General features: G+C 41.3%; 1 protein-coding gene across 2 annotated transcripts in view; it reads right to left on the reverse strand.

Annotated features, from left to right (window-relative positions):
• Positions 1 to 1,106: 1,106 nt before the first annotated feature.
• Positions 1,107 to 25,090, reverse strand: part of PBLD (phenazine biosynthesis-like protein domain containing) — a 43,976-nt gene continuing 19,992 nt past the window's right edge. The window contains exons 2-10 of one of the 2 annotated variants that reach the window (XM_008567095.1): positions 19,719 to 19,858; positions 11,547 to 11,646; positions 11,073 to 11,171; positions 7,479 to 7,588; positions 7,362 to 7,391; positions 5,040 to 5,128; positions 4,598 to 4,776; positions 2,542 to 2,604; positions 1,107 to 1,363 (exon numbers count right to left, since the gene is read on the reverse strand). In XM_008567095.1, the coding sequence (XP_008565317.1) occupies positions 1,251 to 1,363; positions 2,542 to 2,604; positions 4,598 to 4,776; positions 5,040 to 5,128; positions 7,362 to 7,391; positions 7,479 to 7,588; positions 11,073 to 11,171; positions 11,547 to 11,646; positions 19,719 to 19,802 (867 nt within the window). In that variant the 5' untranslated portion in view covers positions 19,803 to 19,858 and the 3' untranslated portion in view covers positions 1,107 to 1,250. The remainder of the gene's footprint in view (positions 1,364 to 2,541; positions 2,605 to 4,597; positions 4,777 to 5,039; positions 5,129 to 7,361; positions 7,392 to 7,478; positions 7,589 to 11,072; positions 11,172 to 11,546; positions 11,647 to 19,718; positions 19,859 to 25,090) is intronic. The other variant, XM_008567096.1, reaches the window with a different exon arrangement.

Raw genomic sequence — 25,090 nt, forward strand, 5'->3', positions numbered from 1 at the left:
TGTCTTTTTTCATGACCGGTAACGGGATCGCAACCCTCAGTGTCGCGCCCGTACCGCGACCGGCAACTGGATCACAATCCTCGGTGTCGCGCCTGCACTGCGCTCAACCAGTGAGCGGACCGGTCTCTATATGGGATCCGAAACCTCGGCTTCTACTGAGTGCGCCACCAGGCCAGCCCCACCTCTTAAACACTTTTAATGACTTGAAAAAGTTTCCATCTCAAAGTGAATTACAGGTATTCAGTAATAAAATTTGACTGACCTTAAAGTTATGGTAAAACTCATTTTATTAAGATAATAGAAGAATCCCTTTTAAGTTTTTACTCTTAAACCACATATCAAGAAAAAGATTAAGAGATTACTTTTTGTGTTTAATTTCACAACCATAGGAAGTAGCCTAGTACACACTTTTTAAAAAAAAATTTCTGGATTTTGTCCTGAGCTTTAGTTGTTGTACATGAATGCAACAATAAAGAAAATAATTTTTTAGATCCATTAACATTACTTTCAATTTTACCCCTCACACATAAACTGTTTTTACTTTTCTACCTTCATGGCCCCTGTTGTCATATTGTCCATAGACATAGCATAACATTGCTAACATTTTATAATCTATTGTACTCTTAATATCATATCATAAAACTGTTTTTATATTTCCACATAGTTATTGGGTCTTTTAATGGCTGCAAAATATTCTATTAGGTACTAGCACCTACGTTTAAATGGTTGAAACTCCTCATAAATATATTCCTCATTCTCTGATTTGTAGTCATAATCAAAAAAAGTGACAACATTATTCTTTGTTACTGGTTACTTAAATTTCAAATACACTCATGGAGCCAAAACTCCATTAGTTAATTAGTCTGGAAGCATTATTAAATCTTCATTTTTCAATTTTTTTTTTTTCCTTTTTATCTTTTTTCGTGACCGGCAACGGATCGCAACCCTCAGTGTGGCGCCCGTACCAGACCAGGACCGGCAACGGGATCACAACCCTCGGTGTTGCGCCCTCTCCTCGCTCAGCCAGTGAGCGGCCGGTCTGTATGTGGGATCCGAACCCTCGCCGGGAGCGCCACCGCGCTCCCAAGTGGCGCACTGTAGCAGTGCGCCACCAGGCCGGCCCCATTTTTCAATTTTTAACATGAGGATTGAGTGGAGTCTTATGCAAGCCTACTAAAGGCAGCCCTTTGTTTCTTTGTACGTAGAAGTGCTTTGTCATTAGAGCAAGCGGCGTCATGGCGCGGCCACCTCTAGGCTGTCAGCGTGCCCTCTAGCACAACAACTGCTCTTCCCCTGATGTCAACGCGTCCGTCAGGACGCAGCGAAATCTCCAGTTCTCCTCCTCGGCAGGAACACTGAAAGGCTAAAGAAAACATAAAATGAGTCACGAGTTATGAGCATTTTCACCCTTTTTAATTCACAGAACATAGTGGAAGACCTCAACGCAAATTCTAGAGTCTTCCAAGCTTGGCTTAAAGAATGCATTCCTTCATCTGTGCATGGGACTACCCACCTCCACTCTCCTGAAGACTGAAAGGGCCACAGATGCAACGTGACCTACGAAGCACACAGCTCTGCATCTTCCCTTTCTGGGCCTTTTCCTGGGCTGCTTCCTCTGCTACTTCCTATAGTGCCCCAGACACATCCCACTACAGCTTCCTCCACGGGCCTCTCTAGGAGTAAGTGAGGTGTGAGAAGTGAGAGGCATGGACTAGAAGTACAAGAAGATGAAGACGATAGTGCCCCAGACACATCCCACTACAGCTTCCTCCACGGGCCTCTCTAGGAGTAAGTGAGGAGGTGTGAGAAGTGAGAGGCATGGACTAGAAGTACAAGAAGATGAAGACGGGTGGTCTTGGCCCTCCTGAGAAGGCCCCATCTTCTCAGCTCTGAATAGGACAGAGCACACTCAAGTGACCGCATGTGCCAGGCAGACAAAAGAGGCACTGCGTCCACCTTCCAGAAGCTCAGGGCTTAGGAGAATACGTAGTTAGACTCACCAGGGAATGAGAATAGTCTCCAGATCAGGGTCTCAGAGGCCTCACCCTCCCACTAAGTAAGACCTGATCCTTTAGGGTCAGACTCCTCCTTTGATGATCGGGGCGATGCACCCTCCACTGGCTGCTGTCTCTTTTCTTTGCCCCTAAGCAATCTATCAATCACTAGAGGACCTGGTTTGAAATAATTGGTTTGAGTCAATCCCGTGACTAGCATTGGCAATAAGGAACCTTGATGATCATTCATTCTCAACCTATCACTTATGAACAACTTTTGTGGGCCAAATTTGTATAGCTAGATAATTTTATTTAACAAACACTTACTGGTCACTTACTGTACTATAAGTATCTGTATGTTGGGGAGGCAGAGGTGGAGGATGCTTGGGTGGAGGATATTTAAGGGTGAAGGAATTTTAAAACCTCTCGTTTTCATGAGGGTGATACATAACATTTTATTATATTTTCAAGGGGATAGTACATATGAAAAGGAACACTAGCTTAAAGTTAGGCAAATAAGAAGAGAAACAGAAAAGAGCTGTCCTACCACGCATTTCTTTCTTCCCCAGCTGCTGGGACCAGTAGCTGCTGAGAACAGTGTGTGCAGACCCTTAAAAAAAGTGAAAAATTATGAGACAGACCCAAAGAAAACAGGGGCAACTTTGTGGCAAATTTGTAAGCAATTACAATTATCCTGTTTGACCAAAACTTGGATCACCTAATCATTATGTTGGCCAGGCCACCGCAGGGTGTGGAATTGTAAATGGAGGTAGAAATGAGACACAGAATTTATGGACAAGCTCCTCCAAATTATGCATCAAATATGTATTATGGTTTCTAAAGGCTGAACTACACCACAGGTTTTAATTCTTATCTTGTCTACCGGCTCATTGTCAACCCATGGTAGGAAAATCAAGGCCTTCACATAAATCTTTCAAGGGCAAGTGTCTCTCCTTCCTTCCTCCTAGGGTGCATATGTAAGGAAAGGTGGGAACTCTGCCAAAGGCCAAATTTCCACCGAGCCAATATTTCTAGGATTTTTACCAAAAGAACTTTCTTTTTAGTGAGGTATTTTTCACATGATTGCACCCTAGGTTTATTTTATTTAGTTATTTTTGTTTCTGGTTTGTTTTGTTTTTGTGGCTGGCTGGTACAGGGATCCAAAACCCATAACCTCGGTGTTATGAACCTGCCCTCCACCTACCTGACCTATGTACACTAGGTTTAGATCAGAAATGAGATATCAAAGTGAAGAAACGAGACATAGAATAATAACTGACAGAAAAGTCCTTGAGGAAGGAAGGGATGAGGAGGAAAATTCTGCCTAATCAGGAAAATATATTTAGTGTTATGAGATGTCCACTCAGGGTCACCTGGTTTGCCTGAGAATGTCCTGGCTTGAGCACTGAGAGTTCTGCATCCTGAGAAACCCCTCAGTCTCAAGCAAACCGGACGGTTGTTCATCACCATCCAAAGACCTTCACACTCTAGAAAAGCATGATTACAGGAAAAAAACTTGCACTCTGTGCTAATTAAAATCTTTGTGAAGCAGCTGTGCATGTGCAAATCTGCTCAGAACTTCTCTTCCAGGGGCAAGGGTTGAGTTGGACTGTTTGGATGTTGTTGGGCATTTTCCTGAGTCTTTAAAAGTGCTCGTCTGCTGAGCTTTGAATTTCATGTGTTTTGTTCCTCGGAGAGTAACTAAGCCCTCCCAGCCCCTGCCACCTGAATAGACGGGAGCCTCAGAGCCTCCGCCCAGCCTCCTTTGGCCCTGGCCACCACCCCACTCCCCAGCCTCCTCCATCCAGCATTCCTGCCCCTGGCTGCTCAGCTCACTGTTCTCAATGAGGATGAAGGTAGGAGGCATGACATTCCTGCCCATCTTTGATTTCATCCCTCCGTATTGGGCTGGTGAAAGATCTGGAAGTTTTGACCTGTCTCGTCGTCATAATTATAATAGCTAATAATTATTGGGCACTTACCATGTGCCAGGCAATATACTAAGCACTAAATGTGCATTGTGTTCACACACCCTATGAAGTATTATCCTCGTTTTATAGAGGACGGAACTGAGACTTTAAAAATTTAAGTCACTTGCCCAAGGTCAAGAGCTAGGAAGCCGGGAATGCCCCCCCAGGCAGTCTGATACTAAGGTTTATTTTTTTTTATTTTTTATTTTTTAAAAAGATGACCGGTAAAGGGATCTTAACCCTTGACTTGGTGTTATCAGCACCGCACTCTCCCGAGTGAGCCACGGGCCGGCCCTGATACTAAGGTTTATTTTTTTTTATTTTTTATTTTTTAAAAAGATGACCGGTAAAGGGATCTTAACCCTTGACTTGGTGTTATCAGCACCGCACTCTCCCGAGTGAGCCACGGGCCGGCCCTGATACTAAGGTTTAACCCTGCTGTACTGCTCCCTTTATTTTGTGTTTTTTCACGTGAGACTTCAGCAAAGGGATAGAGTGGAAGGAAGAGAACTAGAGAAACAAAGGCAGCTCAAACCCATGCAACCTAAGAGGTCACGTGAAGGGCACTTCGATAGTTATGTGTTACCCTCCTCTTCCATTGTCTAACCTCCCCCAGACTCAAGTAAGAAATACCTGTCACAGGGTCTTCAGCCACACCAACCCATGGTGCAAAATATCTGGAGTAAAAGTCGAATGCTTGGGTCTGCCCACCAGGCTCTCCCTTAAGGGTGAGAATGAGCCCTTTCACCTTCCCTGTGTTTTCAACTTGCAGCAGCTTCTCCGTGTGCACTTGCAGGTTCTCCAGAAATGACCTTGTTCATAAATAGGATGGATTAGGACAAACCCACTTCACAGCCCTCCCACTACACAGACTCCGGAAAACAGGCCAGAGTGCAGCTTGCCCAGACAGCTCAGCAGGAGAGAGGCGAGAACAAGTGGTGATCATCTTCCCACTGGGGAAGGAAACTCTCTGGCTGCATAAGTCATGGTTTGACCGGACACAGCATAGCCAAAGCTATAAATCTGAGTGCTCAGCCCTCCCCAAAGTGCTGACACGGCTAAAAATCTTGTGTACCTGTCGTAAGTATCACTGAGCCGGACGAGAAGCTTTCGCGTATCTGGAGAATAGCGGATGTCCTGGACCTGCGTGTCACCTATGGCAGTCTGTGGAGACAGGTCAAAAGCTCCTCAGGAGCACATCCTGGGTCAAGTCCCTGATCCCCTGAAATAAAGAATGATCTCTCACTAAGCATCTGCTGTCAGGCACACCCGTACCCATTGTCTCCAATCCCCAGAGTGTTAGCTCAGTTTCGGGGCTTGAGGTGTTGCCCAAGGATGGCCAATTTCCTGGCCACCAAAGAACTTTTGGGGGACATTTAGCTTACCTCCTTTGAGCCTTAAATAAGCATTACTCACAAGTGCCTTAACACAGCTCCTTCAAATGGTATTTTCCCCATAGAGAAGAGAAAGACTTAGAGAGGCCCAGGGTCACACACACACACACACACACACACACACACACACACACGACCCACGTCTGAGTGGCCCTGAAGTCAGAACTCTGAATCCCTACTGTCTTTAGAGGTAGGGGTCCTCATGCCCACCTATTAGAGTTATGGATGATTAAAAGAAATAATATATGTGGAGTACCTGCAGGAGCAACTAGAACATTCTACAAGGTAAGGACTCAGGGCCAGCAATTTGCTTGGAAGTGGGACTAGAGGACTCATCTCATGCTGCTCCGCTTGACATGCACACCACTGTCACTTAGATTGTATGTTACAGATCAACCACATAACATTTTCTCAAAATATCTTGGTTCATTCCACCTATGACTGCATATAATGTTCTTGGATTTGAGCAAGAATATTTGTTTGTATGTTTGTTTGGGGATGACCTGGGGCACTGTCATCCTTTGGCATCAGCCCCAGCTGCCAGGCAGAGCAGATGACAATTACGCGGTAGTTGTATGGCAGTTATTAGGTGGCTTCAGGTTCTTTAACCCTTGTTAGGGAACAAGATGCTCAGGTTCCCATGGCCAAGACTTCCTCTGCCTTGGGTGGTACCTGGGCTTTCTGCCTCTGTGACCATGGGTTGACCAATGTCCCTTCCTCAAGAAATGGGAACTCCTACAGCCAGATCCCCCATGCTCTCCGGGGCCTTTCAGTCTCTCTAACCCTGCCCTTCTCTGCATGGGTTCGTATCTTGATTTGAAAGTTTAATTCTCAGCTGGAATCCTGTTGCCAGTTTCTAGGAAAGAATGCAAAATGACAATATTCACGACAAATAACCTTTTATTATTCCGTTTTACAAATGCTGACCCTGAGGCTTAGAGTGACTAGGTTAAGTTCTTTCTACTATGAACAAGGTCTACCATTATGAATATTTTCCATTTTTTTATCAAACATGCTTAAAGCAGTTTATTTATAAATTTGATATGTCTCCAAAAACTCAAGCCACGGGTGGTACTGAGTATAAAATCAGAATCTATGATGCTTATTTATACTCTTTGAAAACTTAGATATAGTAAAAAACTAAAGAGATTGTAAATGCTGTAGTTGAAAATTCTTTGAGAAACTCCATTGTTACTCATAATTGACCATTTTACGAAATCGTTTTTCTCATGACAGCCCTTGCCCTTGGCCCTTCCTTCTCTGCACACTAAGCACCTGGTTGTCTGAGGCTGCTCTGGCCCTCTGGAACCTCCATGGAACAACTGTAGTGCTTACCTCACCAGGTGACATGCAGAATTAAATGAGCAATACAAGTGAAACGCTTAGCATGTGGCACGGCGCAGAGGAGACTCCAAGTGTTCTCTATTATCACTGCTATTATTAAGCCCACACCCACATAAACCCGATAAGGAGGCCAGATTGTATCTTGTCTCCTCTGTCGAGGTTCCCATGCTTTCCTGGTCTCCTCTACCAAAGCACAGCCCTCCCACCTCAGTCCCATCCTCCACCACAGAAACAGGGGACACGGTCAGCTGCCGGGCAACTTCCATTCTTTCCCTCCACCTCGTTTGTATGAACTTCGTGGAATGACCCTTTTCGGCCAGAAATCCCCAATTCTCATTCCAAAACTGGCATGGCCATGCCCCATGCCCATTCCTCTCCTTCTAGCTAGAAAAGAATAGAAATTCAACATCCCCTCATTGCCTAAGACTGGTCTCCTAACTCTGACAATTAAGAGACAAGGAAAACCAGTCAACCTTCTCACCAAATAGACTGAGTATTAAAACTCAGACCTGAACTACATCATATGCTATTGATCCAAGCTTCAATTAGAACATTTATACTGTAGGTGGCCTACCTTTTGGGACCAAATACCAAATCTGGGATCAAACAATAACAAATGACTAAATCACATAAGCTCAGGTTTGATTCTTTTCACGAACCTTTATCAAGTCCTCTACTTCATGGAAGTCCTAAATGGGGAAAAAAGACAAGATCGTTATAAAACAGGTGAGCTGTTGGTTGTGCACAGTTCATGGCAATAATTAGAAAGCACTGACCTGGGGGTAAGCTGGATAAAGAGGCAAGTCGAGGACGATACCATCCTCTGCTCTTCTGGCCTTTAGTTCCCCACTCAGAGTAACAAAAGTTAGAGTGCTATTCATGTTTTCTGGGTAAAAAAGGAAAATAAACTATTATATATTTGTATGTCTGTTTCAATCACTGTTGCTTTGCCTCAGATTTGGGGGCAGTGCCATCTTTTCCTGCAATAGGGGCCCAAGTTTGAGTTGCTAAGGTCTAGAGTGGAAAAAACCCTCACTGGATTCTAACTGCTTTTTTTTTTTTTTGATGGCTGGCCGGTATGGGGATCCAAACCCTTGACCTTGGTGTTACAAGGCTGCGCTCAACCAACTGAGCTAACCGGCCAGCCCCCTGGATTCTAACTTGAGAACCAAGACCATAACTGATTGGACTTGGCATTTTACTACAAGGCTTCAAATCCAGCTCCTTACTGCTTACTCACTGTCCTCTTGAGCAAAGTTATTTAACCTCCTTAAGCCTCAGTTTCCTCATCTATAAAGTGGAGTTAATAATTTCCTAATGCATATTTTAAAATATGCGCCAACAATAACTATAGAGTTATATATGCCAAGGGGATGACAAAATAAGTTGTGAGCAATACTCTTATAAGAAACAAATCAGGTCTATCTTAAATAAACCAAAACTATACACAAAAAATTGACTGAAAGAATACAGCACAAATGCTGATATAATATCCCTTCATGTTACTGATACAACTTAGACCACTTTTCTGATCTCAGTATATATAACAATATTTCTGTAAAACTTAACTGTATCTCAAAGGTGAAAACATTTGGTATTGCTTATTAAGTTTAATTGAGCATAAAATTTACATTCTGAAACACAAGTTTTAATTTTTCCCATTATAATTGGTGTAAGACATTATTATTTACAAAGCATTTTTCGTACTTTATCTCATCTAACCTTAAGACTGCCCTATGGGGCGGTCTGGGGATTATTATTCCAACTTCAGCATCACACCAAACAATGTGGGACCAAGTTCTCAAAAGACACTCGATCCAACTTCAGTAAAACCTATTTTTCAAGAGTGAGTCCCTAAGCAACATTTTAGGATGTTTGCTCGCCTTCGCTCATGTCCCCTATCCTCAGAAACCAAAACTATCTTTTTTAACTGTATATTGGATTACATTATAGAGTAGCCTTGGCCTAACTGTGAACCTCCTGCCAACCACAACTTCAGTAAAACCTATTTTTCAAGAGTGAGTCCCTAAGCAACATTTTAGGATGTTTGCTCACCTTCGCTCATGTCCCCTATCCTCAGAAACCAAAACTATCTTTTTTAACTGTATATTGGATTACATTATAGAGCAGCCTTGGCCTAACTGTGAACCTCCTGCCAACCATGCCCTCCCGCAGGGAGCTATAGAGGCTCTGGTCATTGAGAGTACGCCTGAGGGGCTTTGCATTTGCTGCTGCCTCTACCTGCAATGCTCTTCCTCCCACTCCAACTCTTCCCACAGAAGGCTTCATCTCACTGCTCTGCCCAAAGGTCCCCTTTTCTAGTGGGTGCTGTTATCCAGATTCTACACCCCACCCCCCTCAGGGCTGACTAGGTGAGGGAAGGAAGTCCCATAGGGTACAAAATTTAAGGAGGCACCTGCTCTCAGGTGCATTCTGAGGCCTGGCTTGCCTCCCATGACCCTGCTGCCAGAAGTGCTGGTGGCTGACAGCTCTCAGCTGAGTCCCTCTCTGGGCATTGCCCTTGGCTGAACAGAGCTACCCTGCCTAAAGTCACACCTCTTTTCCAGGCCTTGGGGACTGGTCCACGAAGGGTATAAAGGCCTGAACCTTTGCCTCTATTTGGAACACTACTTAAACTTCCCAGCTTCAGAGCTCCCTACAGATTTAGCCTAGGCCTTGCTTTGACTTTGCAATTCAACTTCTCCCTCTGTTCAATCCTGCTTTCTTTACTCTCCTGCCAATACTGAACCCAAGAATATTATTCTTTCCACATGTATTTACAGGGTTTTTTTTGGTCGCTGGCCAGTACAGGAATCGAACCCTGGGCCTTGGTGTTATCAGCACCACGTTCTAACCAAGTGAGCTAACCTACCAGCCCTCTTCCCACATGCAAATGTGTCTCAGGGTCTGCTTCCTGGAGAGCTGGCCTAACACCTTCCCTTATCATTGTTGCAGGGAACCCTAAGCACTTTTAATTGTTGAGCCTTTCCCTTTTCCACTTGAGAAACTGTTTTAGAAACTCTACGCTCCACTGTAGACTCTGGCCCCTGCCATTTACCCTACGTGCTTCCTGGACCTGCCCTCTAGGAGATAACAGCAGTCTCACCCCACCCCCCAGGGGCCAGAGGCCAATTAGGCTCCTAAAGTGACCAACAGACTGTGTCCCACAGTCAGCCAATCCAAATTAGCAGGACAGCATCCCTCATTTACATAAGAGGACCTGAATGAGAACCTGGGAGGCAGAAGGGTGAGAATTTAGGCTATGTAAGGGGGTCTTTTCCTTTGTTCTGGGAGACACTGGTTTAGGGGTTCTTGCTCCCCAGTGCTCTCCTTGCTTGCAAGCAAAAAGAGGTGCTATAACACTGAACAAAGAGCTGCAACACTGAAATAAAGAGCTATAAAACTACAACACCTATGCTGGTCTTGGATTCCCCTGTGCGTTCTCCCCACAACACCATCCCCATCTAAAGTAACTTCCCCAAAGACCCTGCTTTCCCAACTCCCACTCCTCATGGTGACTCTGTCACGTCATCCTCTTTATTTGCTTATTTACATTTCTGTTTGTTTTCTGCACTTATTTGTGGCTGTTTCTGTCTCCCCTTTTAGGGCATTTCCAGGCATCTGTCCTAAGTCCCATTCCCACAAAGCCCTGATTTTTATCCGTTAAACTAAATGCAGCTAAGATGTAAACTGGCAGAATTAAGGTGATGCAATCCCTTCTAAGGTAAATATATATAAGTTGGGGCTCAGGAATCTTTAAAATTCAGAGCAAAGGGGCCGGCCCGTGGCTCACTTTGGAGAGTGTGGTGCTGAAAACACCAAGGCCAAGGGTTCAGATCCCTATATGGGATGGCCGGTTAGCTCACTTGGGAGAGCGTGGTGCTGACAACACCAAATTAAGGATTAAGATCCCCTTACTGGTCATCTTAAAAAAAGAAAAATTCAGAGCAAAGAAGCTCTTATTGTGGAATGAATTTCAATGTGGGGGCAGGGCAAATATTTGGAGCAAAGTGTGTCTTTTTGTTCCCTGACAATATCGCATCATGTGGGATGCCTAGTCTGCCTGTGCAAGCTCCCCTCATCATTTTGGTCACAAAGACCAGAGATCTATTTAAAAAAAAAAAAACCAGCGACCTTCAGTAACACTTCAGCCTTTCTGCATATGTGCTAGGTACCGTTGGAAAGTCACGGTTGGTCCTTGTTTTCAGAATGCCATTTTAGTTTCTGCATCATCAATTGCATGAAGTAAACTATATCTGTAGTGTCTTTATACCAGTCACTTTGGGTCCATCAGAAAGAGTGTGTGAGATTTTTAAAAAGAATATTTGCTGTTTGCTAAGTGATAGGTTCATTAAAGAAAATCACTTTACTTATTTTGTGAAACAGCACAGCTGCAGAAGCCAAGGTGGCATGGCCACAGAGCGGGACCTCACTTGCAGGTGTAAACCACCTTAGTCCGAAGCAGGAACCTTCAGAGGAGGAAAAGCCAAAGAGAGATGAGATCATTGCCATGCAAACAGATTGCAAACTTCTCCCTTCTTCTTTCCTAAGTATTTCACTAGCACGATTAATAGCTGAAACATGTTGTGAACAGAGGGGCAAAGGCTAGGCGAGCATCCTAGGGCTCCCCAGAGCTAGATCTGGAGCTAAAACATTCAGAGTAACCAACACCCCCTCCCCCAGAGGAGCTGAAAACCAAATCAGAATCTCCCCCTCTATCTACTATCCATATGCAAATAACAAATGGGTATTTCCCTTAAGTATCATTCCCCTACCTAAAAAGTAACTTCTGGTGCCATTCGAGAACGGTAAAAAATAAAAAAAGTTTAAAAATGCATATTTACTTTGTGCAAAGTTGTCTGATGGGTGCAGTTTTCGGATAAAAGCAGTTTCAGAGAGGTTCATTTCCTTGGCAATTTTTTGATGCATGTATTCATCCAGTTTCTAAAGAAAAAAAAAATTTATTGAGACTTCAGAAATACAGATCAGACTTCCTTGGAAAGCAACGACCACTAGTTTAACAAAGCAGTGCATTAATATTAAAAGTTACATGTTAAAAGGAAATAATGGCCAAGGAATTCAAGGCACTTTTATAAAGATAGTTTTTCAGAAGTCCATGCTTGCAGCACCCTGTGAAGAATTATAGATGTGCAAAGCTTGAATAGACTGAAAAATCAACTGACCTGGCCTGTCTTTTGTCAGATTAACATCTACTCTATCTGAGAGAGTGTGCTTTCTTCTAAAAACTATCTCCAAAAAAGGAAACTCCCTTATCTCCCTTGCTATGTTGGATAAAAAATGTTTAACACCCACTCTGGACCATTCTCCCCCATCTTTCTATGGTTCACTCCCTCTTGTGGGAAGAGCCTTAAGCCAGAGATCACCTCCTCCAGGAAGCCTTCACAGGCCACTCTGTCCAAAGGTACTGTCTCCTCCCCAGCGCTTAGACCACTTGAAATTACCTAGTGTGCCCTATACTGTCTGCCCACCCCCCACCTCTGATTCTAAGCACTGTGAGGGCATGGACTGTGCTGTCTTGCTTCATCTGAGCCTAGAACAATCCTGGTACTCGTCCCCAAGTAGGAGCTCAATAAACATTTGCTAAAGGAACAAATAAATTACTTCACTTAATCTCATTTTTAAAACCTCAATCTAGATTTTTCAGATGAAGAAATTAAACACAGAGAGGTTGTATAATACTCTAAGATCATGATATACCTTAAAAAATAGTACAGTGATTAAGAATGTGGGCTTTGTAAATGTAGAAAATGATAACTGGTAAATCTAGAGAAATGGTATATATAGGTGTTCATTGTAACATTCTTGAAACTTTTCTGTAGGTTTTTAATTTTTCAAAATAAAGTGTTAAAAAGCAACAATGTGAGCTTTGGAAAGAGACAGAATTGGATTTGAATCCTTGGCCCAGCCTCTAGTAGCACTGCAAGGATGGGCAAGTCATTTAATCCTGTGGAGCCTCAGTTTCCACACCTTTAAAATAGGAATAATAGCACTAAGTCTAAGGTTTATTATGAAGAAATATACATGCAAACATATATATGCACACATTCCTCTTAACTCAAGAAAATAATGGATCAAAAATATGAGTTTTCCTTTTGAGAATAAAAATCAATTTTTTAATCAACAAAATGCTCACTAGTTAGATTTTTTTTAAGCCAGTCAAATTTAGCAGTGAGGGACTGTAAACCAACTTTAGTGACACTAATATTAATAAGTTCTGATAACTAGACTTTCAATTCTACAGAAGTCTCAAGACAAATACATTTTAGCTTTAGCCAAACTTACTATTCTTGAGCTCCTGAAACTAAGAATTATTTTACATTAATAAAAATTTATAATTCATTTATCTGAGTTATACAAGTTAAACACTCTGTCCTTCAGTTGATTCAAACTCTTTTGAAACTTTCAATATAATCACATAAGGCATAAAACAGTGGTTATTATGAGAAACCAATACGATTTTTAAACTATCAGCTGATATAAAAATCCTAGCAGGAGACTCACTAAGCTTTTCTTAAAGGAGCATTTTACCCAAAAATCTACAGAAGCTCAGTAGTCCTACGAAACGGTAATCACTTCAGAAATTGATACTTATTCTCTGAAAACTCAAACATAACACAATCGGTTTTTTGTTTACTTTTACTCAATGTTTTTCTTTCAAAAGATTAAATCCAATAATCCATATAAAGTGCTCATCCCAGTGCCCAAATAGTACTTGATAAATGTTAGCTTTCTATTTTGAGTGGCTCAAAGCTCGTGCTTTAACCTGCCACATTACACTGCCAGCCCATAACAAAGACAAACTATTATTATCTTTTTAATATGCTGCAGAAAGGAAAACCAACGTCTAGCAGAGAAAAATGGACTCCTGCAAGGTTTTTAAGGGAGAACAGCAATCAATCAGTAAGTGCTGTGCCGGGCCAACAGCACGGCACCACTACCAAGGGAATTTGTTAGAAATGCAGAGTTTTGGGCCCCGCCCCAGACATTCTGAATTGGAATCTCCAATTTAACAAGCTCCCCAGTAAACCCTGTACACTTTAAAGTTTGAGAAGCCATGGTGTATCGGACATGGCCCTGTGTTCGCAGGACTCCTAGGTAGGGAGTCATGACAGTCACAGAAAGGAAAGTGAGCTAAACCAGACAGTATGTAGTTAAGATATATAGATTTTTGACAACAAATAGTGTAGGTCTTTAAAGAAGAGGAGGCCTTGCTGGCCAGTTAGCTCAGTTGGTTAGAGCGCAGTGTTACAACAGCAAGGTCTAAGGGTTTGGATCCCCATACTGGCCAGCTGCCTCCCCCCATATAAAATGAAAATAAATAAGTAAATTAAATAAATGAATAAAGATGAGGCCTTCAGGCAAACCTAGAAAAGAAGGCAGATTCTGGTGAGTCGGACAGGAAAATATGGGCAAAAAGCCTTGTAATAGGGCATCTTCTTGGGCATTTCACTTGACCTCGCCTCTGTTACATTGTGAAATCAGGGATTAACCTCTACCATCTTTGACACCCCCTGAATTCTATGAGCTGAGGTAAGGAGAAACAGGATGGTAGGAATGAAGTTGAATGAGCATCTGTCACACCTGTGGGCACTTGTGTGCAAAGTCTCACCTGAGACGAGTAGAACGGGGCTGCTGGAGTGTCCCAGTCAACAAGGCAACGATGTCAACAACTGAACTCAAGCACTGCTCACGGCCTGTCGAATATTCTCCGTGAAAACTGGCCCACATGCCCATGCACACAACACCTGATCAAAACTGGGAACTACTGAATCACAGGCCTTAATGGTGATTGAAGGGACAATGAAGAAAAGCATTTGCTGGCCTTCCTGGATTTGCCTCCTTGGCTGCAGAAACCTGCAGTGCCTGCCAGTCCTTCCTCTAGCCAATCTAGCCACATTTCTTTCTTGTTTGTTTTTATTTTGGTGGTGGGCGGTATGGGAATCCAAACCTTTGACCTTGGTGTTAAGACACCATGCTCTGACCAACTGAGCTAACTGGCCAGACCTAGCCAAATTTCTTGTCCTTGTCCTTCCTTTGTCTATTGCTTCCCATGACCTTTAGGACAAGAGTCCTTAAAACATTAAAGCATCCCACATTGTAGCCAAGCTCACCATCTATTGGTAATAGATTTCTTTGCAAATAGGCTTTTTTAAAAACACTTTTACACTTTAGACATACATTTCACTGCCCATGAGCTCTTTAATCCTCTCTACTTTGGTACATTGCATCGATTGCAATTTGAACTTCCGTATCTATCATTTCTGTCCCAGGACACTTAAAAATGCACTTGCTATTTGCTTGAGGGACCAAAGACAACATAAAGTTTGATAGTAGCAGTCCTCAGTGAAAGTTCAGCTGCCTGTAGTACATACTGAGTTTCTTCACCAGAACCAAATGTCAAGATAACAGTGAACCACGAGTGAGAGCCTTAAAAAAGAAAGAATGCATTCATTCAAAATACTGGATTTCAGTTCCAATAATTTTTCCATTTTATACCACAAATGTCCTTTCAAATGCTGCACATAGTTACAAACTGACAGCTATCAATTGTCTTGCTTTGGCAAGATCATGATATTCCTTTGGCAATATCATGTGAATCAAATTTCCAACAGCAAAAAAAACAGAGCGACGTTTGCTTTTCTGAGTTCCAGTGCACTGCATTGGGACACTGAGGTTCCATCACCTATAACCCCACAAAAGATTAATGATCAGAAAGTCAGAGTAAAGTTTTCAAATACTCCCCTCTTGTGGCAGTTTAGAAATATGGCAGCCCTGCCTTATCAGTCTGTTCATTTGTTCCTCTGCTGTAGATGGATTCTAGCACAGTAAAAGCACCTGGATGCAGAAAGTTCTAAAACCATCCAGGAAGAAATGGGAGATTGCTTCTGAAGCATCTGGATTTGCTATAGAGAAGTTATGTCCACACAATGCAGCACTCAAACCATGGGCCATCTTCAGTTGCTCCTAATAGGTCTTAAGGATGCCTAGTAAAACCATCCAGGAAGAAATGGGAGATTGCTTCTGAAGCATCTGGATTTGCTATAGAGAAGTTATGTCCACACAATGCAGCACTCAAACCATGGGCCATCTTCAGTTGCTCCTAATAGGTCTTAAGGATGCCTAGTCTCTCCTGCTCCATCATCAAACTCACTTTGTATACCCAGCCCATCCTGCCCCCACCAATGGTTAACTAGAACTCTTAGAAGGAGGTTTTGCCCTAACTTAATTGATTATATTTTCACATTCATGCCTCCCACGTGCTAGGCAGGGTGTGTTGGAATGAGTCAGAATGGGTTAAGATCTCATAGAATTTGCAGTTTAATGAGAAAGATGGGCATGGAATGAATTACAATGAGAGTGGTACACGTTAGCACCTGGGAAGCACGGGGTGCCATGACAGCGTACACACAGTGAAGCGGGTAGACATCTAGTCTTATCGTGAGTACAGGCTCTGCGGTCAGGCAGACCTGGGGGGGATCCTATGTCAGCTACTTTGGAACGTGTGACCCCGGGCAAATTACTTAACCTTCATCTGCCTCATTTCTTGATCTGTAAAATGGGGACAATAATAATAAGACCTACCTATAGAGTGGTTGTGAGGGTGAAATGAGATATATGAAAACAATTAACACAGCATCTGGCTGAATTTGCCTGAAGTCACTGTTCCCAAAGCTGAGGGTTATATTCTAGAAGCCAGCGAGGATGCATGGGAAGCAGAAATTCCCATCAACATCTCCTCCTCCTTTGCATTACTCTCTTCCCTCAAATCTGGGTAAAGGAAAACACTTCCATGACTCTCTCTCCCTAGAAGAACCTTCTCTGCATTCCTCATCCCTTCTGTGGGCAGAGTAATGAGACAGGAGGTTGGAACACTCTAGAAACCCCACGCGCCTCTGACCCAGTATGGTCACACTCAGCCAGCGATCCACTCTGAGGAAGGGAACCAAGTTTGGAAATGGCCACTACACCACAAGCTTCCCCACATGATTTAAAGCATGGATTATATACAGTTTTGCTATATGTCCGGTTTTTCTTAAACATATATCCCACCAAGCTATAAACAGGATTCTGGTGTTCTCTAACTTTTACCAGGAAAACTGGAACGACAAGTAGTTCAGGAACTAAAACTAAGCATTCCTCCTTAAAAGTGTGAAGCCAGTCCTCCTTGCTGTCACTGAAAATGACTGTTAGTATTTAAAAGCATAAGAATGCATGTACATACTATATTTGATCCTAGCATGGTGCCCAGAACATGGTAGACAGCCAGTAAACGCCAGTTGAATTGGAATAAATACACTGGGCACATAACAAAGTTTCTTTTTGTAAATAATGTTAACAGGAAAATTCAGAAATAAGCCTTTCTTTAGATAAGGTATCCTCTAAAACAATAGTTTGTTTTTTTTTTTTGTCTTTATTTGAGACCGGCCGCACGGCACTCAGCCAGTGAGCACACCAGCCATCCCTGTATAGGATCTGAACCTGGGGTTTTTTCAAATGTTAAACTTTTTTTTTTCATATATCTGTTCCGTACTTCACTTGGTCCTTAATCTGTCTTTGTTTTCAACTAATGTACAATGTTACAGGTTCCTCGTGTGACAATTTTACAACTGAACTTGTCCTGAAAACAAACAAAAAACCCTTTAGAATATTATAAAGCTCTAGGACCTATGTTACTCAAAGTACAAACACCCCGTCTTTAGTCTATCCACCAGGTTTTTCTGCGGTTAGTCTCATCTTGGTCAAATGTTAAATAACTTAAAACAAAGCAAAGCAAAACAAAACAAAAATTCCTTTGAATCCCTGCACTTAAAAATCTAAAGTATTTTTTTCCTCCATAAAATCCAACATTGTTTTATTCTGAGTCCTCATTGTACCTTTAGGTTTTTCAGCCTCTGTGGTGCCTACTGAAAAATGGTCAGGATTACATGTCTGTTTCCCCCCACAAGACTTCAAGCACCTCAAGGCCAGGCAAACTTATTAATCTTTGTACCTCCAGCCTCTGGCCTAGAGCCTGGCTTGTGGTATACCAATCAACATTTGTAGACTGTGTTAACAGGCTAAATGCCTACTGAATTGTGGTCACTATTATAAGGTTTAGCATTTTTCTGTCTCTGATGTTTTCCTGTGTTCACTTGTGTTCTCTCTAGGTGTTTTGAGTGCCCACCATCTCCAGCCTTGAGTTAAACAAAATCCAAGGGTAGAAACCATGGTTTACCCTTCTATTATAATTTTTATTGATTCTGAATGGAGAAAAGTACTACATTAGCCTCCAGGAGGACAAGATTTTCATGCCCAAAGAGTGGGAAAACACAAGTAAGAGGCTGAGCACACTCATCTTTAGATACCTATTCAAGTGTACCTGACAGGCCATCGAATTACCCATAGGCCCAAGCTCCAAAAGAAGTGAATTGGAAGACTATCTAGAGAATGTTTCCAAATCATGAATTTCCTTATCTTCTTTCCTTCTTCCATTCATACTGAAGCACATTGCTTTGAACTATTTTAAGTTCTTTTACTTAGATTTTTATTTCCTTGTTTTTACAAATATATAAATATATGAAATTTTAATGGAGAGAGATATAGATAGGTAGGTAAACAGATCCTTTAAGTCTGATGTTTAGTGAGTATAACTGGAGGTAAAAGTAGTAAGTTGGAGCATAATGCCAATTCTTATTATCTGGTGAAAATTGAATATATAAATCACTCAAAACTACTTTCAAAACCCTTCAAGGATATTACATGGGGATATGGGGTAAATATACTAAGACTCTCGACAAGCAGCCAGTCAGTTCCATAATTCCTCGAGAAGAAGTTATGTTTGCCAGATTGTTTCTAAAGAAAGTTTGGAATCTGGTTAATTATTCTCTCACTAATGTTCCCAAGCTCCTGTGTTACCAGATAAAGCCTATTAACTTTGTTACTTTCTGCATTTGTTGGAGGGAAAATGCCAGCTGCGAGATTGATAATGAATGCATAGTTAAAGAAAAATGAGGACTCTTGATCACCATCTTACCGTTTCACTTGAGGAAGGGAAAAAGTGTACCAGGGACTCAATTAACAATATTCACCTGTCTCAGTAAAACCTCAGCAGTTCTCTTTCTTGACTACACACTGGAATCACTTGGGGAGCTTTAAGAAACAGTGCTGCCTGGCTCTCACCCCCAGAGTCTGTTGTAATCGGTCTGGAATGCAGCCTGGGCACAGGAATTTTTAAAGCACCTTGGGTGATTTTCATGTGCAGGCCATGTTGAGAGTCACTGCACTTGCAGGCCCCAGCGCACACTTTGCCCGGCTTGTTATGACTTATTTAAGGTCATCAATTGCTTACTGTCTTCTTGAAGTAATCCTCAGATAATCTATTCTTGTACTAACTGCTCTGAGTGAAAGGGTACCTTACCTTATTTCCTACCACCCAGAGACCAACACAAAGCCCCTAAGTAATATTTAATTATTCCATTAATATTTATTCTAATGAAAAAGCCATTTTTAAAATAAGACTTTCAGTAAGCTAAATTCTCTATATATTAGAGCTTCATTCCTTCTACCTTTCTTCTTAATTCCAAAACATCTCATTTTGTTGGTCTTGAAAAGAATTTCTAATTTTCTGAGCTATAGGTAAGGTTAAAGATATCCAGCTAGGATCTGTTATGCTAAATGTGATATCAGCCATGTTAAGTCACATAAAACTCATCTGATTTCATTCTCTTCAACAATAAACAAAAACCTGAAATCTAAAAGAGAGCTCTACTTCCTTTTTAATTGGCCCTAGTTCCTCTTTATATAAATCTTCTTTTCCCTTGACTTAATCTAGATATAAGCATTCTCGTCATATAATTTGGTCAAAGTCAACTTACAGACATCGATATCACTTATATTATGACAAAGAACACAAACCAAAGAGGTAAACAAACAGGTGGGTCTAATTTTTTTTTTAAAGAAATAGTTCTATAGGGATCTAGAATTTCAGGTACTGCAGTTCAAAACCAACTACTTACGTTTTCGAGGAGGCAAACAGCAGCAGGATTCCCACGAAATGAGCTTGCTGTGAATGCATCTGCTATGAAAACAGGGAGCTTCATTTTCCTTGTGAACTGTTTTTGCAAGCTCTCAAAATTGCTGGTAGTCTGCTTTACTTCTTGTTGTTGCAAAAAATCAAAAGAGTTAATGTTTTACTTGGTGTACAGAAGCAACTAACAATTCCCAGGTACAAAGTCAAGCAATTATTCTAATACACCTATATTTGTGAGCCCCTAATTTTTTTAAGCCTTTAAATTAAATTCGATTTAAAATACAGGCTAAATGGAATGTTTTTCACATTTTGTATTGACTTTTCATACTGCACATAAAACTTAGCAGCACAATCATATTCTATCTTAGAGTAGCCAAAGCTAGCTCAGGCTATGTTTTTAATGAAGTGCATGAAACATCCAAGAAGGATGTATGTTGCTTACAGTCTCCCAATGAAGATTACTACCTTTTTAAAAGAATGCATTTTTTCTCATTATAAAAAATATGCTCATAAAGAACTTCAAAAATTAAAAAATGACTGTAAAGCTAGGGCTTACAGAGCCCTCGAGTCTGTTGCACAGATTGGGTCACAAACCCTCCACACGCAGGTCTGTGCGCTAGGTAATAGGGGAAAAAAAGGTTCTGGGAGCCGTGGGTATAGAAAAATGAATCGGCTTTATTCAGATCTAGGAGCAACTATCCCAGTGGCTTCTCAGAGTTCTGAGAAGCACTGTGGATCAGAGCTATTAGTCTTTTATACTTAAGTCCACAACCCTGGACACCTCGGTGCCCATACACAACTTACATTAAGTAGTACCAAGGAACACCTGAGGATATTTACAGCAAATGCTCGGCCAGATTCTGAACATCTGAGGGGCCCTGACCATTTTCCTATTTTTCCCAACAATGACCCATAACCACACAAACCAGCCATAATAGCATTAATGTTTTAGATACATAGTTCTTTATCAGAATTTTTACCCTCCTAACAGTATAGCATGAGTATTTTCCAAGAACACCAAATGCTTCAAAAACATCATTTTAATAGATTTACAATAGGCTTATGGATAAGTTATTTAATCATTTCCTTTTTGGTGAATATTTAAGTTGTTTCTAACTTTTTACTTGTAAAGATAATGTAACTTGTTGAATATAAATCTTGGTCTGCATTTCTGATTCTTTAATTATAACAGATTCCTAAAGGTGAAATCCCTGGGTCAAAGTATATAGATATTTTCACTTACACATACAGATAAAAGTTATCTTCAGAAAGACTGTACCATGGGCTGGCCTGTGGCTCACTTGGGAGAGTGTGGTGCTGATAACATCAAGGCCACAGGTTTGGATCCCTATATAGGGATGGCTGGTTGCTCACTTGGGAGAGCGTGGTGCTGACAACAAGTCAAGGGTTAAGATCCCCTTATCTGTCATCTTAAAAAAAAAAAAAGAAAGAAAGAGTGTACCAATTTTTTTTTTTTTTTTAAAGATGATCAGTAAGGGGATCTTAACCCTTGACTTGGTGTTGTCAACACCACGCTCACTCAGTGAGCAAACTGGCCATCCCTATATGGGATCCGAACCCGTGGCCTTGGTGTTATCAGCACCACACTCTCCCGAGTGAGCCACAGGCCGGCCCAAGAGTGTACCAATTTAGACAGTATTCTAATAGACAGTATATGAGAGTGTGCCATCAGTGCTGATCTGATAAATAAAAAACATCTTGAGTTTTCATTTGCATTTCTTAGATTATTCTAATTAGACTGTAAAGAGCATAAAGTCAGAATCTCTTCCTGTTTTTATTCACTTCTATCGTCTCAGTTCCTACAGCAGTGCCTGGCACACAATAAATATTTATTGAATTAATTGATAAGTAAATAATACACTGAGCATACATTGAAACTGGATTTTCAATGGCCAACAAATCCATTGGCTGACAAATATTAGCGTTTCTCATCCTGGTACCATCTGCCAGCCAACATTTCAGTTTCAGTCGCATCACCATTATTGACAGTACATTAGTTTGCTTATACAACTATTTGGAAATTTTATTATTTTAGAAGATTTGAGTAGAGAACAGAAAGAAGTTAAAGTTCTAATAATGAAGCATAGTTTTCACGTTTAATAGGATGGACACTATTATGGAAATCAGAGGTGTGCCATAAGGAGCAAGTTTTCAGTCTGACCAGATGTCAGCTTCACTGGTACCAGCCATCAGCTACATGTTCAATTAGATGAGAAATTACATATTGAAAAGACTGCCTAATTTTTCTATAGTTATCATGAATTACATGTGAAAGTTTAAAACATTATACAAGGGTACTTTAAAAAGTTCATGGAAAGATTCATATTATTTTTAATTCTATTTTTTCACAAACTTTTTGAAGTACCATCATATGTTTGCTTAAATATTCTGAATTTTAAAAAATTTAATTCTTCACAGAAGAATAAAATTCTACAACTAAGTACTTTTTTAGGCTTCTAGAAATACGGTATTGTGGGCCGGCCCGGTGGCGCACTGCTGCAGTGCTCCGCTTGGGAGTGTGGCGGCGCTCCCACCGAGGGTTTGGATCCCACATACAGACCGGCCGCTCACTGGCTGAGCGAGGTGCGGGTGCGACACCGAGGGTTGCGATCCGTTGCTGGTCACGAAAAAAGACAAAAAAAAAAAGGAAAAAAAAAAAAGAAATACGGTATTGCTTCTCAAATAAAAAACATTTCTTCAAAGGGAAAAAATTCTCAAAGATCTAGCAGCCAATGTCATTTGCCTATTGAATAGCCATCCCACCCCACCTCTCCACCCACAACACACACAAAACTCTCACCTTCTCTTTTCCCAAAAGAACTCCAATTTTATTTGGGGAGGCAATGTACTGAGCCCAACAATGAATTATAAATGGTCTAAGCCAGTCGGGACAATCTCCTTCTCCCATGCCAGATGCTCACTCCTCCAGACTCTTTTGCAGCTAGAGATGGCAGTATGACCCAATTAGGAAAAGACTGCTGGAGGGATTCTGGGGAAAATATTTTGCTTTCTGCTAAATGAGGCAGACATAAAAGCAGAATGAACCGCCACTGCCCCCTTCGCCCTTTTCCTGTGTTGAACATGTTGCTGATACCTGGAAATGTAATACTCATCATTTGACCATGAGGTGACAAATATGAAGACAAAAAGCTAAAAAACTAGGTTAGGAAGAAAGAAATGGGTTCTTAATGATGTAGTTAACTTGCTAAATAAACATTAAAAGCTCCTACTTCCAAACTTCTTCTTTAGTAAATAATAAATGTCCTTAAGCTTCAAACAATTATTAGTCCATGTGGTAGCCAGAATAATGGTTTCCCGAAGATGTCCACATCCTAACTCCTGGAACCAGATTTGTTACATGGGGGTATTAAGATTGCAGACGGCACTAAGGTTGCTAATCAAATGACCTTAAAATAAGATTAGTCTGAATTATCCAGGTGGGCCCAATGTAATCAAAGGGGCCTTTAAAAGTGAAAAAGTCCAAGAAAGATCTAAAGATGCTATACTGCTGGTTTTGAATATAGAAGAAGGGGGAAAATTTTTTTAAATAAAGATAGAAGCAGCAGCCACAAGGCAGGTAGCCTTTATAAGCTAGAGAAGTGAAAAAACAAATTCTCCCCTAGAGCCTCCAGAAGGAACAAATCTTTATTAACCAGTTCAGGATGCCACAACAAAATACCATAGACTGGGGTGGCTTAAGCAACAGAAATTTATTTTCTCACAGTTTGGAGGCTGAGAATTCCAAGATCAAGGTGCCAGCTGATTCTGTTCTTGTTGGGGCTCTCTTCCTTGCTTGTGGACAGCCACCTTCTTGCTACGTCCTCATGTGGCAGCAAGCTTGGGGGGGACAAGTTCTCTGGTGTCTCTTCTTATAAGGGCACCAATTCCATCATAAGGGCCCCACCCTCGTAATCACACCTAAAACTGATAATCTCCCAAAGAACCCCATCTACAAATACCATCACATTGGGGGATAAGCTTCAACATATGAATGGGGGGGGGACAAAATTCAGTCCATATCAGCAGTTCTGCCAACACTTTCATTCTGGCATACTGAGACCTATTTTAGACTTCTGACCTCCAGAACTGTAAAATAATAAGTTTATGCTGTGTTAAGTCACTACGTTTATGGTAAATTATTACAGCAGCAATAGGAAACGAATCAAGTCCAATATTCTGTTACTTGCAGTGCAACACAAGTCTAACTGCTAAATAAACTTCTAAAAGCAATAATAATTTGTAATACTTACTGAGCACTTATCACATGCTAGGCATGATTCTAAGAGCATTTAGTCTTCAGAGCACCCCTATGAGGTAGTAACTCTTATAGTCTCCATCTTACAAATTACTAAACAGAGGCTCAGAAGATGAAAGTAAACTGCCCAAGGTCACACTTTTAAGCAATGCCTAAATTTGAACCCAAATGGTCTAATTCCAGAGTCCATGTTCTTAACCACTATGCCTTAGAATATATCCAAGGACCAGAGTTTGAGAAACTCTCACTTAAGAAACTAAAATCTTAGTCCCAAGAAATCGTAAATTATCACTGCATAAGAGAAATTTTGCTTTAAGTGTTAGAATAATTTTTTAGATCATCACTGAAGTAAAAACTCAGAATTTAAAAATTCTCTTAGAATTTACAGACACTCAAGAATACTAAGGACCCCCATTGGGCTGAGCCACAGACCCTTCAAACCCATTATGCAGACTGTGTCACAGAGCCGTCATATGAAGGTCGTGGACTAGGTAGTTGGAAAAAGATCCTGCAAGCCATTGGCAAGGTTGACATGCTTTATTTGGACACAAGCTCAGCTGTTGTCTTTTATACTAGAGTCAGATAGCCAAGGAACACCTGGGTGCACATGCGCAAGTTAATGTGCTTACATCAGATGGGCTGAGTCATGCTCAGCCAGATATGAGGTGAGGGATCCTGACCAGTCTGTCTCCGTTTTTCTCTCAACCGTGGTACAAGGAATACTAGAAAACTGTATTGTCTTATGTATGAAAAATGAACAAGATTTATTTTTGATTAAGTGAAAGTTGCTGACCAAGTGTAAGTTTCTTACGTATTTTTATTTGTCCTAACAGTGCTTCTCAGACTTTAGCATGTATCAGAATCACCTGTGGAGGCTTGTTAAAACTCAAATTTTTGGACTCCACTCCCAGAGTTTATGATTTTGTAGGTCTCAGGTGGGGCCCAGGAATTTACATTTCTAACAAGTTCTCAGGCAATGCTGATGCTGCACTTGGAGAAGCAGTATAGAAAGAGCATAAAATTTCCTTTTTTTTTTTTTTGTCTTTTTTCGTGACCGGCAACGGATCGCAACCCTCAGTGTC

The sequence above is a fragment of the Galeopterus variegatus genome, unplaced genomic scaffold (assembly GCF_000696425.1).
Source record: "Galeopterus variegatus unplaced genomic scaffold, G_variegatus-3.0.2 Scaffold293, whole genome shotgun sequence".
NCBI lineage: Eukaryota > Metazoa > Chordata > Mammalia > Dermoptera > Cynocephalidae > Galeopterus > Galeopterus variegatus.